The sequence below is a fragment of the Trachemys scripta genome, chromosome 1 (genome assembly GCF_013100865.1).
Source record: "Trachemys scripta elegans isolate TJP31775 chromosome 1, CAS_Tse_1.0, whole genome shotgun sequence".
In the NCBI taxonomy this organism is placed as follows: domain Eukaryota; kingdom Metazoa; phylum Chordata; order Testudines; family Emydidae; genus Trachemys; species Trachemys scripta.
In genome coordinates this window covers 94,509,532-94,529,422 of record NC_048298.1, presented here as the reverse complement: position 1 = coordinate 94,529,422, position 19,891 = coordinate 94,509,532, and the positions used below count along the sequence as shown (strand labels likewise).

General features: G+C 43.6%; 1 protein-coding gene across 1 annotated transcript in view; it reads right to left on the bottom strand.

Moving 5' to 3' along the window:
• Positions 1–19,891, bottom strand: part of LARGE1 (LARGE xylosyl- and glucuronyltransferase 1) — a gene marked incomplete in the record, with an annotated part of 377,692 nt that overhangs the window by 186,580 nt on the left and 171,221 nt on the right. The window contains 2 exon segments of the mRNA XM_034777934.1: positions 5,944–6,026; positions 12,392–12,693. Of these exon segments, the coding sequence (XP_034633825.1) occupies positions 5,944–6,026; positions 12,392–12,693 (385 nt within the window).

Below are 19,891 nucleotides of genomic sequence, written 5' to 3'. Positions count from 1 at the left end.
TTAAAGATTAGCTTGATTGGAAAGAAAGGACTTTATGGTTAGCAGGAGCTACTAATCTGGAGAAATGTTCATAGAGGTCTCCGTGGTGCATTATGCGGGTTGAATGGCAGGGACATAAGTGGTTGGTTCAGAGAGTGTGAGTACAATTTCATGTCAGCTGTAGTTTCAAAGTCTGACTTGGGAGGCCTCAAGTGAAAATAGGTTTGGAGATGTCTCCTTCTATTCTCATTTGTGCACAAAACAACTCAGCATGGTCAACATTCTTTTGTGAGTGGGTGGGATCTGACTAGCAGCAGGCGTTGCAAGTCACAGATGAGTTGCATTGAAGGAGCTTTATGTGCATGAAAGGTGGGATGGAGGCTTGCTTGCGCTATACCTGCCTTTAAACTAATGTTGTTAGTGCTTCACTTTTATGATCACTATGTTCACTCTCAAATATATTTGTAAAAGGGTGAAATGTACATGCATCCAAGCATGTTGTCAAAGACCTTTTTAGATTCTTCTGATCACCGATGTTTAGGCAGACATGATCTAGCAGGCGCAAGATTTAACACTGCCAGCAACAAAGAAAAACTGAAGGATTGTGCCATGTAACTGAAGGAGTAGATTGCAAGAAAGCAGGATGTTTATAATGTGGGCAAACACTGTGCAGCTTCTCTCAGACACTCTACTTGCCCTAGAACACCCCTGGAACACATTCTGTTGTCTGAGAGCTTGGCCTCTTCCAGGCAACCCTCTTGTTGTCCCCTCTTCTCCTGATGTATTTCATTTGGTTTTTGTTGTAAGAGCACTGATTGCAATGAGTTTGTCTGGCATTCATGCGGATGTCACACATGCTTTTATCGGAGTTTCATTGTAATTTAGTAATTAAAGGATGCTTCAGCTAGAGTGTCACTGTGTATTTTAATACAAAAGAGGTCCCTAGACTGCCTTATACAGTCTGTGGCAATTTTCTGAGAAAAGGATGTCATGTCAGTCTAATCATCCTCCCTCCTGTGCATTAACATATTTATTATATCCCTACCTTTGAGCTGGAGTGCACTAAAGAAAGACAAAAGACAGCAGGCGTGCTGGGTCATTAAGAATGTAGACAACAGGAGCTTCTAAAGATGGAGCATGCTATCCGCTCTCCCCTGCTTGAACATGCAGAAAATCTTGCATATTGAGCATGTTAGCTCTCTGTGGGTCTTTCTCTGCCAGCTATTGAAACAGCAAGTTTGTGATTCCAGACATACCATACAGATCATGGGACACAAGCGAAGCTACTTATCCAAGCAGTTTGGAAACTATTTTTGTATTCAAGCACCAGGGAGTGGGAAGAGAAGGAGGTAGATGGTACAGTGGCATTAGCGGATGTCTTCCTTATAGGAATACCTAGGTTCAAAACTGTACCTCATTCCACAGTAAAAAGGAGCTGAATCAGAAAACATTCGTTCACGCCACAAAATCACAACAGCTTTTAGCACAGTTTGATGTAATTGACACACTTTTCTCAGGGGCAACTCAGCAGAACTGGAGTAGCACAGAGTTTGCAGGCTACGAAAACAAGCATTGACTGTGCTGCATAGGGGAAGCTTGCAGTCAGCCCTCAATCCTGGCCTGCAGTGTTCCTGCTCTCCAGCTGTGATTATCTGAATTGCTAATTATGCCAGACTATATGGATGCTTTGTGATATGGATAAATTTCCAGTAGGGACTTGGTTGAGACCATCCAACTCATTTCACTTGTGATCTAAGTAGAGTGACCATATTTTCCCAAACAGGACATCCCAGGGGCCGGCCCAACCCCCCCTGCCACCCACCCATGTGGGGCCAGCCCAAGGCCCCCCTCTCCTCCCCATGTGCAGGGAGGCCCGAGCCCCCCTGCTGCCTGCCCATGCGGGGCCAGCCTGACCCGAGCCACTTTCCTGAGCCCTTCCTCCCAGATGGAGCTGGCGTTGCTGCACACACACCCCCGCACGTTCCTCCATGCCCATTAGGGGTCTCACCCCCCCTTTATTGGCAAAACTGGGCATTTGTTCCGTTTGCTTTTGCCAACTGATTATCACTTGGCAAGAGCAAATGGGACAAATGCCCACTTTTGCCAAAAAAGTCAGGACGGCCAGGACAGAGCTTAAAAAAAGGGACTATCCCAGCCAAAATGGGATGGTCATCCTAGATCTAAGCCAAATTTAAACATAGTTTTCCCAAGGTGAAGGCACTAACCCAATCCATCAGACATTTTTAATGCGTAAGATGGTGAGAAAAATGTTTCTAAAGCACCTAAGTCCCATTTTCAAAAGTGACTTAGCAGCCTAGTTCCTACTGACTTTCAATAAGACTTAGGCTCCTAAGTGCCAGGTCACTTTTGAAAATGGGACTTGGGTGCTTTTGAAATTTTACCCTATATGTCTAATATTGTAAAGTTGTGGCCTGCTTTAGAAACACAAACAAATTGTCCAGTGTTGCAAATCTTATTCCCATAAATATTCTTTTACTACCTAGAGCACTGTTAAAAGTAGTTCTTTACTAGATCTTTCACAAGCTATGTGCACCTCATATCTCATACAAAGACATGTCAAACACACCATGAACAATTATGCAAACACACATGTACTTATCTCTAAGTTAAGTAGCCCCACTTACTTTACTGAAACTGTTCACATGCTCAAAGTTGAGCACATGCATAAGTGTCTGAAGAATCGGGGCCATAAATTATAACATGAAAGCTATGACAATGAGAATTGATGGTAACTAAACTAACCAGGATAGACAGACAAAAAACCCCACCCTATTTCTAGATTAAATAATATGGGTGACATCTAATTTCTAAGTAGGAGTTACAAGTCAATACTGGATGGTAATTAAAACTTATGTACAGTAATAACTATATCCCATGGAGAACACTTAGCTGTAAAGGAGTTAATTTGAGAGTTCAAGATCTCTGTCATTCTTTGCATCTCACACATCTTCTTAAACTTGTCAAGCTGTTTTTACTGGCGTTTCTTTCTGCAACAATTTCAATACATTTTCCTGCTGCTATAAATGTACCTATAAATGATAATTTTCTTTTACTTTCCAGTGATCTTAGAAATAGAGAACTAAGGGAGGAAACAGTAAATCCCTCGCTCCTCGTCGTCTGTAAAAACAAACAACAAAGCTATTTATACAAAGTTAATTTCCAAAGTTCCCGTATATGTCACTGCAAAACAAACAAACAAACAAACAACAATATGAGAATGGGGTCATTCTTTCCTCTTTATGGTCTCTCCAAAAGCTTGGGGAACAGGCAGTTTTTAATCATAGGACTGGAAGGGACCTTGAGAGGTCATCTAGTCCAGTCCCGTGAACTCATGGAAGTAGACCATTCCTGACAGGTGTTTGTCTAACCTGCTTTTAAAAACCTCCAATGATGGAGATTCCACAACCCCCCTAGGCAATTCCTAATGTCCAACCTAAACCTCCCTTGCTGCAATTTAAGCCCATTGCTTCTTGTCCTATCCTCAGAGATTAAGAAAAACTATTTTTCTCCCTTCTCCTTGTAACAACCTTTTATGTACTTGAAAACTGTTATCATGTCTCTCTCTCCCCCCACCCCCACCCCAAGTCTTCTCTTTTCCAGACTAAACAAAAGCAATTTTTTCAATCTTCCCTCGTAGGTCGTATTTTCTAGACCTTTAATCATTTTTGTTGCTCTTCTCTGGACTCTCTCCGATTTGTCCACATCCTTCCTCAAATGTGGCACACAGAACTGGACACAATACTCCAACTGAGGCCTAATCAGTGCAGAGTAGAGTGGAAGAATTACTTCTTGTGTCTTGCTTACAACACTCCTGCTAATACATCCCAGAATGATGTTTGCTTTTTTTTTTGCAACAGCATTACACTGTTGACTCATACCTAGCTTGTGGTCCACTATGACCCCCAGATCCCTTTACGCAGTACTCCTTAAAATAAATAATAGATAATAGTTAAGCTGTTGCAAACCGCTGTATAGACACACATATTTCAGTTTAATAGGTTAGCTTAAACCTGTTCCTAATCAATTTAAGTTAAACTGAAATAAGCCTGACTTAAAAGTGAAATAGTGTCAATACAGCATTTTTAACCAGTTTAAATTTAACTTCACACCCTAAGTTAAACCAGTTCAGTTATGTGTATAGATAAGCCCGGGATTCTTAGACTGCTATCACAGTAAGGGAATGTCTAAATTGTAATCGGGAGGTGTCACTGCAGCACATATAGACATACCCGAGCTAGCTGTGATCTAGCTAAATCAAATCTAGCTCAGGCTATAAGGACAGTGAAGTTTCAGAAGCTCAGAGAGCTACGGGGGCTAGCTCTCCCCACCTGGGACATACTTGTATATACTTGAGCAGCCGGTGCCCATGGTCTATTGTTTAATCTATCTAGACCAAAGCTGACTCAAGTATTTCTACATGTGCTGCAATCATACCCCCAACTGCAGTGTAGACATACTCTTAGGGTCACATTTTGATACCCTTGTTCACATTGAGTATTCCACAAATGGTCGCACTGGACCTGATCCTCTACTGCCTTGCATTTTCTGCAGTCATTTACAGCTGTATTAAGTACACCACACTTCTGATTTAGGAGTGTTTTACACTCACTTTACACATAATAAGGGACTACACAAGCGGCAAGGCAAGAATCATGCCTACTGGCTTCAATGGGACCACTCCTGGTGCAAGGTAACATTCACCATGAGTAAGGGCAAAGCGTTCATGCTCTTAGCACATTTTGATAACCTACCTAGTCTGCTTTAGGTTGATCAACTCTCCCCCCCTTTCCACCCTCTCCCCCGACAGGAAAACGTTTCACTACATATACACTTACAGAGGTTTGTAGAGTACAGGCATTACCGGCGTAGCTATACTCTGCAGCGAAAGGCAAGCTGCATTCACACTCGATACTGTGCTGTGTAGCAATACCCCACAGTGAAAGGCTCAGGCAGTGGAGAGGCAGTGGGGAAAGACTTTCATCACGGGGAGGAAAGGCTCTGGCTGGGGGGAGGAAGCAGGACACTACACTGCTAAAAATAGCAGTGTAGACGTGGGAGGCACAGGTTGGGCATGTGGAGAGTCACGCAGGGTATAGACCCTGGGGAGGTTCAAGCTTGTAGGGCACTCTATTCGTCTAAGCCTCCCCATCTACATTGCTATTTATACCCTGGCTAGCTGGGGCATGCAGCGTCCGTACTCTACACTCCACTCTGAGTGTAGACACATCTTTTTGTTGCCCCTCACCAACATGACCAATGGACATAAGATGAGTATACACTCTTGCGCACAATGCCAATATTCTAGGAGTGCCATTTCTTTTGCCAACTGGACATTTCTTCTTCAGTCTCAAACACAGTCACACTCTACTAGCTCTAACTGTACTTGATATGCTAAGGCCAGATTGTGAACACCATACACTCACTGAAGACACAGGAGTGCACAATTTAGCCCTTGGTGAGTATATTGTGTACGGTAACAGGTCTACTTTGGAAAAATATGGTGTAAACTGTAGGCTGTGGCAACATAATCGCCATGTTTGTATATAAATCTCAAATTCCTATCTACACCTGTGCCATAAACTATTAGACCTAGGCCTAATGAGTATTATATTATTATTTTACATCACTCAAGTGTGCTAGGCATTTTATAGTACAGATAGAGATACAGTCCCTATGCTCCCATAAGGAATTGGGTGTAACTGACTGGACCACTGATCCATGAGCCCACTACAGAAGTCTGCATGAAGGGGGAGTTGTAAACTACTCCTGGCACAGTGGGGGGTAGATGTAAATCCCAACCTCCCTTACTTCCAAACAAACAGGATTACTTGCTGTAGCATGGAAAGGAGAGCTGATCTCCCCCAAGGGAGAGTTTAGAAAGAGCAAATGCTTATTTTGTTGGACTCAGACACACAACATACAAGAAGAGAAAGCCACTTTTACCTGTGAAATAAGACCGATTTGACAAGCGTGACAACATCCCGACTGGCGTTGTATCCAGCACAAACAATGGCGACATGGATCGTCTGAGGGAAAAAAGGACACAAAAGGAACAAAAATAAAGCCTTTTTTTGTGTTTTATCATTCATGAAAGAGAAAACATACATGACAGGGCTATATTTATTGCGGCAATTGTTGGAGATCGGAGTGGGTGGTCTGCAGCTGTTTGCAGCCCACTTGAGGCAGTTTTGTTAAAAACATTTTAATTGAGTTATAACACCATCATCATTCCAAAGTCATTACTGTTGCTAAATTACATCTGATGTAGGAAAGGCATTGTATTTATCAACTGTGTGAGTATTTTATATTTGTGTGTGTATGCATTACACACACACACACACACACATCTATATAAAATTTCTGTGTATACTATTCAAAGTATGCAAATATGTGCAGATGTTTTAAACACTGTTTTATCTTCTGTACTGAGATTTACAAATGTATGTATGTTTGTTATAAGCAGACACGTTCAGGAATTTTACATCATGTAAAAACTAAATATAGTTATTTAGCTTTTAATCTGAGGTGGAGCAAGACGGAGGAAGACACAAGAATAGTTTTCACTCTTCTCCCCACCCTCCTTTGAATCCGAGGCAGAGGTTTGGCAAGTTCTTCTGTTAGGCTCAAGGAGGGGTAGGGAAAGGTTCCCAGCAATAATTATCAACTAACATGAACGTCAATCATTTACCCTGCTCTGAATGTTTCACAGTAAATCATTGCCATTGCTTTGGGAAATAGAAAATTAACCTTTACAGATTTTGATTTGAACATCCCCCACTCTTCCTTCTTTTTTTTTAAATGAACAAAGAGGGCAAGGAGAGCTCACCACGCTGAGAACAAAGCTCTGAAACGGGACATTGCTGTGAAAGTGTAGGGATGCCTAGCTGGTTTCCATTTGAAGCTTGGCTAGCTAGTTTCTCACTCAGACAGCTCTCACTTTCTTGAGGGAGTCCACTATGCAGAGAACAAATAGGAATTCTCACTCCTCACACAGTCAGCAGTCCCCAAAAGTGGACTGCAACACAGGCTGGGACGATCTGTAGGTTTGAGAGACATGTATTATCCGTACAACCAGAATCTGGAGTGGTGGGTGGCAGGAAGAAGAGCTGCACCATGTGTTAGGTATCAGTAGGGCTATAATTTTGTCACAAGGTCACATAAATGATTAATTTGAGTAGAGTTTGTGAAATCTTTGAAATGGCAGTAAAAACGTATTTGGTTAGCATCCCTCAGGTTTGACCCATCTGTCCCTCTGTCTCCATCTACAGGGGACAGATGGGCAAACCTGAGAGGTGCTGTGTCCCCAAGCACCAGGTTGCAACGCCCACATCAGGGAGCTGGGCCCAACTCCATGGGACAGGAGCCACTGCTCTGGGGTGAGTGCAGGGTGGGCTCGCTCTTCACCCTCACTCCCAGGGCCTCACCTTTCAGCCCCCCGCCCCACTATATTATTGTGTATGTTGATGTAGCAAAAACTACTGGTGACCTTTCTGTTACTTATTTTTTCCCTGCATCTCTGTAACAAAATTTACTAAAAAAAATTCCTTGCCAAAATTGTAGCTTTAGGTATCAGTCACATTAGATTTATTGCAGCAAACTTTGGGAGTGATGCTGTGAGATATTCAATGCTATAAACTCACACTGAAGTCAGTGGAGTTGAGGCCATTCACTGCTTAGCAAGATCAGACCCCGTGTCACCATCCTGATATAACAAAACAAGATAGGTTGCCAAAGTAACAGCAGTTTAACTTATAACTGCTGAATCTATAGACTTGGATTCCAGTATATTTTTGATTGCACTATGCTTGGTTAGTCTCCCATCTGGGTGTCTCCCAATTTATCTATGGCTTTATGGAGATCTAAGCCCTTACTGTCAATTAAAGTCATGTTAGCAGACCAGTTTTATACACAGCTTAAACTCTACTTTCTTCTGGTGATTGTAGACCACATACAATCATTCTGAAGCCATGTTATGGACTGGGGTTAGACACAATATTGCTTACAAGCACAATTTTGCCTGGTCTGTCCTGACCAGAAAAATAAGATTCTAAACTGTGTTAGCATGAGCCTATCCTCTCTCTAATCTCCCTTTTCTAAGCAAGTTGGTTGAGAAGTTACCAAAAAATTGCCTCTCATGCCACCTGTCAGCTGTCAATGTCCTAGAACCCCCTCAGTCAGGCTTCAGGCCAGAGCACAATAGAGAGACGGTACTTGTTGCTCTGTTGAATGACTTCCTCCGGCCCAGAGACAAGGGAAAAACATCCATACGACACCTGCTGGACCTCTTTGCAGCACTTGATACTATTGATCACCAGATGCTCCTGTCCTGCCTCCAAGATGCTGAGGGAATGAACAAAAATGCCCTGGAATATTTCAGAGGGTTATTATAGATAGCTGGTCCCCCAACTTCCAAAGACTTCACCTGCACTGTGCTGCAAGGCTTAGTGCTCCCCAGATATTATTCAACATTTGTACAAAGCCACTGGGAAAGCTGGTGAGACAAGATGGGCTGCAGCATCAACAATACACAGACACAACCCTGTTCTAGATCTCCCTTCGCTCAAAGGCAAACAGCGCCATCTCCCAGCTTTCTTTATGCCTACCCAAATTCAGCACCTGGTTGAGGAGCCATTTAAATCCAGGCAAGACTGAGTGATGCTAACAGGAGGAGGTAGGCACTTCAGAGAACTTGCCTCCTCTGTAATATTCCTCACTATCAAGGACATCTCCCTCAGATTACTAAATTGGTCAGCAGCCATAGATCCTTTTGAAATTCCTCGATGCTCCTGGATACCCATTTCCACCTGCAACTGGCTAGAAGATTCTATCCATCCTATCAGACCCAGACCTGGCCACACTGATTCATGCATTGAGACCTCCGGGACAATGGTCTTCAAGACAATATACTCAAGACCAAGTCGCTTGTCTAACACAAGACACTGAAGCTGCCTTCAAAAAGGACAAAAAAGTTGGTGCTATCCTGATGAGATTTGTCAGCTGCATATGATACTGTCTGGCATGTGGGGCTGACAGCCAAGTTTGTGCAGTTCTTCATGGAAATGATAAAGAATTGGACCTTGATCTAGCAAGCTGGAGACAAAGTTAGGCATCTCTGTGATGGAATCCTGCAAAGATCTGTTCTAGCTCCTATTCTTTTTAAATTACTTACCTATGATCTACCAACAACTAAGGCTGATAAGAACATACATGGGGATGATACCTCTCTCGCTGATATTGGGCAGCAGTTTGGGACAGAAGTCAGCACATGCATCTCATTGACTCGGAGCTGAACACAACCACCCGTACTATTAGTGGTTCTCTTAGCCGCACATTAATATCTAATTTATATATATTGGCCTATATGGCTCCCCAAAACTTCAAGGAGATGCCATCATCCTGAAAACTGCCTGGAGAGCTATGATGGATGAAAACAACCTGCTGCATCCAAGGCTGACAAAAGATGCAAGTAAGCAATGCACAGAAGAGCTGCATGCCTCTGGAAGAAAACACTTACGCAACCTGCAATTACCGCTGGCTTACTATGACTGACTTTGCGACATCCTCTAGCAGCAGCCACTCATGTATTCATGTCCAGTGTTGCCAGTCCAACACCAATCTCAGATGAACCAGGGCATAATGAGGTCAACAGCTATGTCCTCACAGAGTGAAAGCCACTCTAGTACCGAGAGGCAGGCATGTTGACAAACATTAGAAGCCCTAACCTATGACCACTTGTTTGCAGCTTGGGACACAGCTCCTGGACTTGGTTTAACAAGCTGCTGACTGGAACCACCAGAATGGCTGCCCTAATGCAGAAATTTGGTTTAGCCCAATCTTCAGTGTGACCGCAAGGCAGCGATAAGGACGGTTAAACATGTGGTAGAGAAGTGCACAAATAGAAGATTGGAGGATGAAGTGCAACACCTTGCTAGTTTTAATGATGAAGCCAGATGGCTGAACAATTTAGATATTGACTTGTGGTACATGTGACAACTTCCACACTCAAATCTGCAACTCATATCCAAGTATGAAGCCACATACCCTGAGAAAGCTCCAGCTGTCACAAAATGTAGCAGACCACCACATGAAGACATCTCCCCACTGCTCTGCTCTGTGCTAAGTCCAGTTCTAAACCCATGTCTGGATATTCAAAGCCGTCCATGACATAGCCCATAGCAACCTAACAGCGCCTCTCCTTCTGCAATGATAATCTCCCAAAACAGCTACATTCCGCCACAACAATACATCTGTCCACTAGTAGCGGGAGGTCTACAAGGGCAAGACATAGTACTTTCACAAGACTTGGATCTAGCTAATGCAAGCAAGAGATTAGAATGACCACAGACCTGATCAGACTTCTCTGCCCCTCATGCTACATTACCCCATCAGAACAGCTATCCCAGCCCACAGGACACAATAGGAAGTGGTGGCTGGGCTGGAATATGTTGCACATGCTATAAAATGTTAAATATCATCAGCTAAATCATAAATATTATCACAGAAACCATGTTATCAGAGAATAAATTTTAATCACATTTAATTGCATTTTCAAATGTTTTATTATTAAAACTACCCCAAATGGAGAGTTATTAAATGTTTCAAAATTTAAAGAGCTCCTTGACTGTGATCAACAGTCTAGTACCAGCACTTTTATTCTCCCACAGAGCTCTAGCCTCGCCCCTTCTTTTGTACTGCTTCCCAGACCCTTCCCCTTCTCTACTCCACACCCCAAGCCTTGCTACAGGCTCTCTTAGGTCAGAAATGTAGAAAGATTCAGTTAATACCTCCAAATTTTGAAAAACTAAATATGTGTGTGTTTGTGGGAAGGAATACTGCCCTCACACACACAAACACAGAGCTGGCATCTCCAGTAATAGTATAAACAATGAGACCCCTGGAAAATCTGATAATAGGGAAGTTAAAATTAAACTTCCATTGCTGTCACTGAATTATAATGTGAATTCCTTAAGAAGAAGGAAAAGTTATTTCGTTATCAATATTGCATGTGGTTAGATAGGGGATGGCATGCACAGTGAGGTTTCATGTTTTATATAACCATTGCCTCCAGCTAAACCCCACAGAGGAAGCACATGTATTTCTGGAAGACCACTTAAACTATTTTCTTTTTTAACAGGTATTCATTTGCCCTAAATTGGTTGAGGGCATTAAGGCTAGGACTGAACTAACCAGTACTCATCTAAGAATAAGAAGGAAGGTCAAATTTATTTACTTAGGGCCTTATCCTCCTGCCACTGAATTCTATGGCAAATTGCTCCTGTATTACACAGAGAGCAAGATCAGACCCTCATTGTTCGGAGGAAAAAGTCTGACTCCCCACCTTTAGCCCCAGTATTACATATTTTGATTGTCAAAAAAAAAAGCCCAGCACTGGAAACCTGTGTTTTAGTTTTAATAGATACATCAAATTTGTCAGATGAATAGACAGCAGACTTAATTTTATATGAAGAGATAATTAAGACTAATTTTTGCCCCTCAATCATATTATTTTTCACCTTCTATTTTTTCAGGAAAAAAACAAGATAAAAAGAGTGACAGGTATCAGATTAAACATGTTAATTTTTTAATGGGGGTGAGTAATCTAGTTTTGACCCTCCTGCCCCTGCCAGTTTGGCTTCATTTTGACCGAGGCCTCACCCTGGCTTCCCATTTTACACCTGAAAATTTGTGGATGCATGTTGATATCATTTAGATGTCCAGCTACCTGATTTGCAGATACAATCAAATAGTTGAATGTTTACATGACATCCACTGCAAACATGCAGGCATAAAATGAACGACTACTCAAAAACAGACACCCCCATATCCCAAGCCCATGGAATTGACCAACCTCTCCTACAAGAGTCTGCAGTAGCTAATTGTATAGAACATGTGGCTCTGCATCAGCTGCTACTAGATACTCCATTGATAGGCAATTCAGAAAAGCAAACAGATTAAACAGCAGCAATCTAAGGAACAGAAATTCAGAGTTGTGCTGACAGGATGGCTGGTGCACAAACAAGGAAGTAAGGTTTTAAAAAGCACTGTGTCCTTATCAGCTCATTTGGAAACATCTGGGGCCAGATTCACAGCTGAAGTATATCAGCGTTGCTTTAGTGCAGTCAACAGAGGCTGGTTTACACCTGAATCTGGACCATGAGACGCAAAAACAAGACATCAGCCAAATAACAAGAGAGACCAACCTAAGGAAGAAAAATTAATATTTTCAAGAGTATCAAAAGATGACAAAAGCAAAGTATACTGTAAATCTATTAGAATTTACTGCACAACATCCCTTGAAGGGAATTGCAGCATTTTCAGAAGCACACTCCTTGGGTGAATAAATCCCCCCTTCCCCCGCATTCATTGTTTCTGGTAATGCTTTTTGTTTTACCTCACACTTCTCCACTGCTGGCTGCTGCCCACACTCTGAGCTGTTCCCTGCCACGATGCCAGCCCGCAGGCTCTCACTGTCCCCAGTCCCCTCCTCCATGGAGTAGGTTTTTGAATGATTGCCACGATGGTGCGTTGGGCTCCGGCTCTGCGCCAGGCTGAGCTGCTTGCGGAGCGCCCGGTTCTCCTCCTCCACCTCCCGCATGCGTATTTCCAAGCTCTCCCGCTCCCGCTGGTTCGAAGCTGTGTAATGAGGGCTATGGGGCTGAGATTCGATTGGCGACAGCGACACTGCCTTCCCATCTAAGGGATGGAAAATAATAACTGGATGAGAGCAGGGTTAACATTTTGTGTGTGCTTTACATAGCGAAAACAGACAATTCTTTCAAATAAATCCACCTCTTATATAGACTAAGGTCCCAATTCAAGAAAACACTTAAGCACATGGTTAACGTTAGGCAAACTTCAAGGGAATTTAAGTACATATATAAAGATGAGCATGTCTGTCTTGGACAGGGGTGTTTGCCAGAATCAGGGCCAGAACTGGAAGATAATGCAGAACAGGAGGATTTAATATAATGACAATTAATATATTGTTAGAGGCAGTGACAATTAATATACAGTGAGGGAAGAAAATGTTTTTAAAAAAATGTATGAGAAAGTATTTTTTCTATTCCCCCACCCAAAAAATTGTAGCATTTCATGTGTCATATCTTGCCAAGAATTGACCCTGCATGATTTCATGTGTGAGGGAGTGATTTACATCACTCAGGAGAGACCCAAGATGCATGAGAAGGAAAACATAATTACATATAATGTACCCAAGAGAGGATCATTCCACCGTCTGTTCCAGGTGTGTTATTGCCACAAGGGTTTAGAGAGAGAAAATGGAGAGAGGCAGCCAATCTTTTAGTGACAGAGACATTCTTCCAAATTGCTTTTAACAGAGCAATATATTCATGGCAAATGTTTGAGAGGTGATTAAAAAAAACCAAATCTAGTGTTAAATAATTTTCAGTTAAAATTAAATGAGACCAATAAAAATGAATGGTTACAGGTGTCCACAGAGTAGCAAGACAGTCTGCAGTTAACACGTCATTGCAATGAGGATGATGGGTGAATGCCTTGTACCGAGTACTTCTCAAAAATAAACTTTCCGCTCACATACATTTTAAAAGGCTGCACTGTTTAACAATCCTCCGCACTGTGCACTATCACACTGGCTTTATCAAGCAGTCACCAATTTGTGAGTGGCTTAGAAAATGCAAAATCATACAGTTATTGCTGAGCTATCCTTATTACCAGAAAATCACCTCGTTCTCAAATTTATCTCCCTGCTGCAAAGACCCTGTTCAGCTCCTGCTTCACTGTGTTTCTGACTTACTTGATCAGTGCTAAACTCCTCAAACTAAGGTTATGAAAAACTGCTATAGAAATGAGAACCGGTTTTCAAGCCTCCACTGTTGCACATCAGATACACACACACAAACACAAATATGCATGCACTATATATTAGTTCCCCTCTCCCAAATCCTGTTTGATTTTTAAAAAATATGAATACATTTGATAAGTATGCCTGAGTTTGTAAATGTGTGTAAAGACAGAATTCTGATGCTTGTTTATTGATATTTGTAACTTGTTAAAAAATCTCAAATAGTTATTTTTTAACATAAACAAAACAAAACACAACATTTTCTTAAGCTTGCAAAGCCAAGCACACAACAGTTAGGAAAATGCCAGATTCAGAGTTGCCTGAGCAGCCTTAACCTGCCCCCTTATGAATATGCATTATGACACAATTTTCATGGATCACGTCCTTTTCTTTCCACTGGACCCCACCTCATTCAGGAATAGTCAACACAAAAATCTAACATTAGCAAAACTACCTATTGTTTAGAGCTGTCCAAAACATGTTAAAAATCAGCAACAATGTTTTCCTCATCATTTCAATTTTTTTTTAAATGCAACCAATTCTATAGTTATTGATGACAATTTTTTTATGCCCTTCAAACTTTTTTTGGTAAAAATTCAAAATTTTTGCTGCAGGGCGGGTGACACGTAGGCGCAATGGAGGAGGTTACACTCCCGCCCACTGTTACCAATCAATCTTTGTTTCATTGATTTCAGTGTGTCAGCTGAAATCGACGTTTACTGAAATCTACTGATTTAAACTGAATCCTGCCAAGCCTAGCTATTTGATATGAAGTTCTACATAGAAAGTGTTAAATACAGAGAGGTTATTTTTCCTCCAAAGAATCTCATAAGGGCAATTGCAGCAACTTCCTCTGCACAGCATTGCTTTCTTACCAACTCGTGATTTTCTCACTAGACTCGCAACAGAAGGTGTTTTCCTTAAAACCCCAACTACTGGAGGCAAGTGACTGTGAAAATCTCAGCTTTCATTTAAAAGACAAGGAAGTTTTTAGTCCTCGTGGGTAGAGCCCTGTGTGGACACAAATATATATCCACAGATATTTATATATCCACGGATATAAATCAGTATCCGCAGGGCTCTCCCAGGAACTGCAGTGGCGAAAGGAGTAGAACGTGGGGCCGCCGTTCCCAGGAGTCAGCGCCCCGGGCTGGCAGCTCCTCCCATGCAGCTGTACCACCCCCAGCCCTGTCCATGTCTCTTCTACGCAGCTGACTGCGCCTCCGGTCTGGGTCTGTATAGCCGCGCTGAAGGACAGGGCTGGAGGTGGTAGAGCAGTGCCGGAGGTGCTGCCGGCATGGGGCACTGGCTACTGGGAGAGTGGCCCCACACTCTGCTCCTTTTGCCATTGCAGTTCCTGGAAGAGCCCTGCGGATGCCGGTTTATATCCGTGGATATATATTTGTATCCGCGCAGGACTCTACTCATGGATGCAGAGAAAAGACTGAAAATATGAACTGGTTTGACCTAAAGGCTCAGATTGGAAAGCAAATAAAAAGAATCCAAAACTTAAAAACTAAACACAAAAAAACCCCCAACATGATTATTAAACCAAATTCCTGATTTTGGGGACATGGCTCAGGATTTCTGAAAGCTTAGGGTTGGCAATACTGGTATTGTGAGCGTTAAGTATTCTTGTCTGGATGGAGACTTGCAGAGACATTGGCTTCAGTGCACATATAATTACAGATGAACCTCTCTGAGGAGTTTCTTAATGTTGCAGAATAGTTTGATACACAGGCTTAATCTCTATGCCCACTTGACTTAGCCCATGATCAGCCTTAAGAACATTATGTATATTTGTTTCACCTGGCTTTTAAAGAAAGGTAGGTGGACCGAGGTACATGCTGATATAAAAAAGCACTAGTATTTGATTGATTATGCTGCTAGATAGAAGGGTTGAGTTGGTTGTACTGCACTTTAGGATGCTCTACGCTGATATATGGGCATTTTTTATTTAACCTAAATCAAAATAAAATGAAACCATTCACAATGGGAACTGCGTGAGTTTGGTCTGAGAGTTTGCCCAGGTAAGAACACAAGGAATCAGACATTGTGCTGTGAGGCAACAAGAAAGCTTGTGAATGCTGTAACAAATATTAATAGGGCTATTCATTTTTGTTCTTCACTTGGTGTTGCTGATCCATGTTTGGTCATAAGCAGGCTCACGCCTATTTTATTTTTATACTGGTGTCAAGCCTTTTACCCCAATCCTTCTTGCTAATAACATTTTACCTAAGAAATAAATAATGACTTGCTAAATTTCACAGCTATAGACCACAAACTAAACACTGAAAAACTGGAGTACTTATGGTATGGTAGCCAGAAGGCAGTGGTTTATCATCACAGTAGGAATGGTAGATCGCAAACTGCTTCCCATGTCTTAACCCTTAATGAATCCATACAAATATATTAACAGTTAAAAAAAATAATTCTATAGTTTTATCCCTATCTTACATATGGAGAAATTGAAATCAAAGAGGTTAAGAACATAAGAACGGCCATACTGGGTCAGACCAATGCTCCATCAAGCCCAATATCCTGTCTTCTGACAGTGGCCGGTGCCAGATGCTTCAGAAGGTATGAACAGAACATGGCAATGATCAAGTGATCCATCCCCTGTCGTCCAGTCCCAGTATTTTGCAATCAGAGACTATGGGACCCAGAGCATGAAGTTGCATCCCTGACAATCTCGGCTAATAAGACGTATCCTCCATGAAGAGAGAAGAGTGCCACCTACTGGGCATTTATACCATTTCCTGGAGCACAAGGCGTTTTCCCTTGCAGGCTCCCTCACCCAACCACAGTCTCAAAACGACCCTCCTTACTTACAAGGTCGTCCAGTCACAGCCCAGGTGTGTAATTTGCCCAAGGTCACAAACTGAGTCAGTGGCAGGGTCAGGAATAGAACCCTTGAATTCTTGGCTTCTAATACCATGTTGACACCACTAGGTAAGTACACTGTCTAGATGTTTCTGCTAAAATGGTCAGGAGTGAAAAGTTCTTGACATAAAGGCACTGCCTACCATATCTCATTTAATTGAGTTAGTAACTACATTGTCCATGCCTAGATCAGTGGTCTCCAAACTTTTTTGATCGCGCACCCCTATCAGTAAAAATTTTTTGAGCGCACACCCCCTGCTGCGTCGGCTCTACCATTTTTGCCAAAGCAAAACAACAACAAAAAAGTGCTCCTCCTGCTGCACACCCCCAAGGATCCTCTTGCGCACCCACTTTGGAGACCACTGCATTAGGATACAGTCTGTGAGCAGGTCACACTCTGGGCTGTTCAGTAGAACAGGATCCTGCCCCCTTTCAGAGCAGGTGTCTCTGATGGAGCAAACAGGCCCCCAGCAGAAGTTCAGTGCTGGGGAGATTCACCCATCGCTGGGGCATGAAGGGGCCTGTCTCCGGGGACGGAGGGGCTCAGAGGTTTGTAACGCAGTTACATTTGCAGATGAACAATAACCTCCCCCCCCCCGCCCCCCGCGCTCCATTTCAGTCTCATTTCTTACCCCTCTCCTCCCTGACAACCCAGCTCCAGGGACACAACAGGGAACCCCGTCCATGCCCCGCCCTAGCCACTCTCCCCCCTGGGCCCGCCCATGCCCCCCCAAGCTGCTCTCCCCTCTGCCTGAACCCCCAACTGGCCCCGGGAGCAGACCCTGGGCAGAGCCCGGGCAGCAACTCGCTGTTGGGGCCACAGCTCCGGTCCCTCTACCAGGCGCTTCCCAGCCAGGGAGCAGCTTCCCGGGGTGGCGAGATCTGAGGCTGCGGGGCCGCTTGTGCAGAGTCACTTTCCTGCCTGGCCCCAGCCCTTTCCCCGGATCCCCCCATCACCTGCAGGCTCCAGCTTGGGGGCTGGTGCAGGCAGAGCCCAGGGCTGCCCCCGGGGCAGAGACGGGGGTTAATGCCGGTCTCTCCCTGCACAGACCCCGCCGGGGAGCAGCAGCGGCTCAGCCCGGGCTCCCGGCTCACAACGGAGGAGGTGCCAGCGTCTGACCCGGGAAGGTAAACAGAGCCAGAGCATGTGCAGGCTCTGACTAACACAAACGGGGCCCTGCACAATTCGCTGCTGGGCTCCTAGGGACAGAGGATGCTCAGTCGAGGTCCCTTCCAGCCCTACACATGTGTGATTGTCTGAACCACCCTGGGTGCTGGGCTGGGCTGCCCCAGGCAGGGGCAGGGGCTGCAGCGCTAGGACCCGAAGGGAGCTGGGGACAAAAGTGAATTGCACTCGCTACAGTAATGCTTGGTTACTCCTGCCCGAACTGAAAGCAAAAAAAAGGGGGGGGGGGCTCCTCCTGCCGCGCACCCCAAGGATCCTCTTGCACACCCCCTGGGTGCGCGCACAACACTTTGGAGACCACTGGCCTAGACTAGGAAAATACATTGTGTTTAAAAATGCATTAGTTAACATGTTTTAAAACACTAATGTAGACAGAGCTTAACACCTTTAAATGCATATTAGCTGGCCATGGTCAATCCTAGGCTCACTCCTAGATAAGATGAACGTTACAATTAACACTTCTCATAGAAACCTTTCAGTCTGTCTGATTGCAGACCCAATAAAACAATGTTCCTTTAGTTTACATTCAATTCACATTTGAAAGGTTTTTCTTTGCAACTTTAAGAACAAGAAACATAATATTTTAAAAACAAAAGCTGACATTCTGCAGAAAGAAATGGGGGTGGCAGGTGGCCACCCTCACCAGTTTGCCTCTAGATCTCCCATGAGCAAGTTCATTCAAAGCCCATTACATAGCAATTTATTCCCACAGGGAGCCTTTCAGAGAATTACAAGAACTCTAGATAGCAAGAGAAACAAGAAGAGCGGAGTCAGGAATGCTAACATAAATGCTCTTTGTAGGTGGGTAGATGTTTTCTTTTGTTTTGGAATACTGATTCAACTTTAATCACCTATTACCTCAGCAACTCCTCGACTTCTGGCTCCGTTAATTCAAGGCAGATGTTGGTTACAAGGACCACAAGGATGAAGTCAGGTTTGTTAATGGTTTGGTGTTTTAATGTCTATGTCTCCACACAAGGATCCTAGGCGATGCTAAGTCTCTCGTTTCCACACTCAGGCCTTGGCTACACTGGCGTTGTACAGCGCTGCAACTTGCTGCGCTCAGGGGTATGAAAACGCCCCCCTCCCCATCCCCGAGCGCAGCGAGTGCAGTGCTGTAAAGCGCCAGTGTAATCAGCGCCTGCAGCGCTGCACGGTCCCTCGCAGCGCTGCAAGCTATTCCCCTCAGAGAGCGCTGTGAATCCCCAAGTGTAGCCAAGGCCTCACTGAGAATTTCTTCTCCCCTATATCTAGGACACAGTTTGCAAGTCACTCACAGGTGATATCAATTGGAACTGGACAATGGTGCCCGGTGAGCTGTTTTGGTAGTAGCCTATAGAACTGCTAAGTGAAGCCCGAGCAATTTAATTAACTACTGCAGAAGTCTGAAGTGTAAACACAGCACCCTCTAATTCCAACGACCCTCAAGAGGCACTTATGAATTTATTATACTGACCCCCTTTTAAAAAAAAAAGAGGGGGAAGATAGGGTAAATGAATTTTGTGCCTCTGAGGATGTCATGTTGCGAACACTGAAAATTGAGGTCCTTGGAACAACTGCAGCACAGGAAACAGCAAGTAAAGCTTCCTCACATTACCTGGGTAAGTTTCCTCACCCCTGACCTGGAGGGACCATTTCCTCAAGTATTAGCTTGAGTTGCCTTGGCCTATTCAAGACTCAATAAAAGTGCCACTAGTTACTGCACTGAAAGCATCAACTATTTTCACACACGACACCAATCATCAGGTAATTACCACTTTTGGTTGCTTACTGCCCTGGCCTGGATTCAGGTTCCGATTCAGCAAAGACCTTTAGCATGTGTTTAACTTTAAGCCCATGCTCATGTTCCACTGAAGTTAATGGGACTTAAGTTAAGCACACGCTTATGTGTTTTGCTGAACGGGGGGCTCAGACATGAAACATCCAACCCCACTGCATCCCAGCCTAGCCTGCAGCTCTTTGCATTATTCCTTTCTCATCCCCCACAGCAATCCATCGTT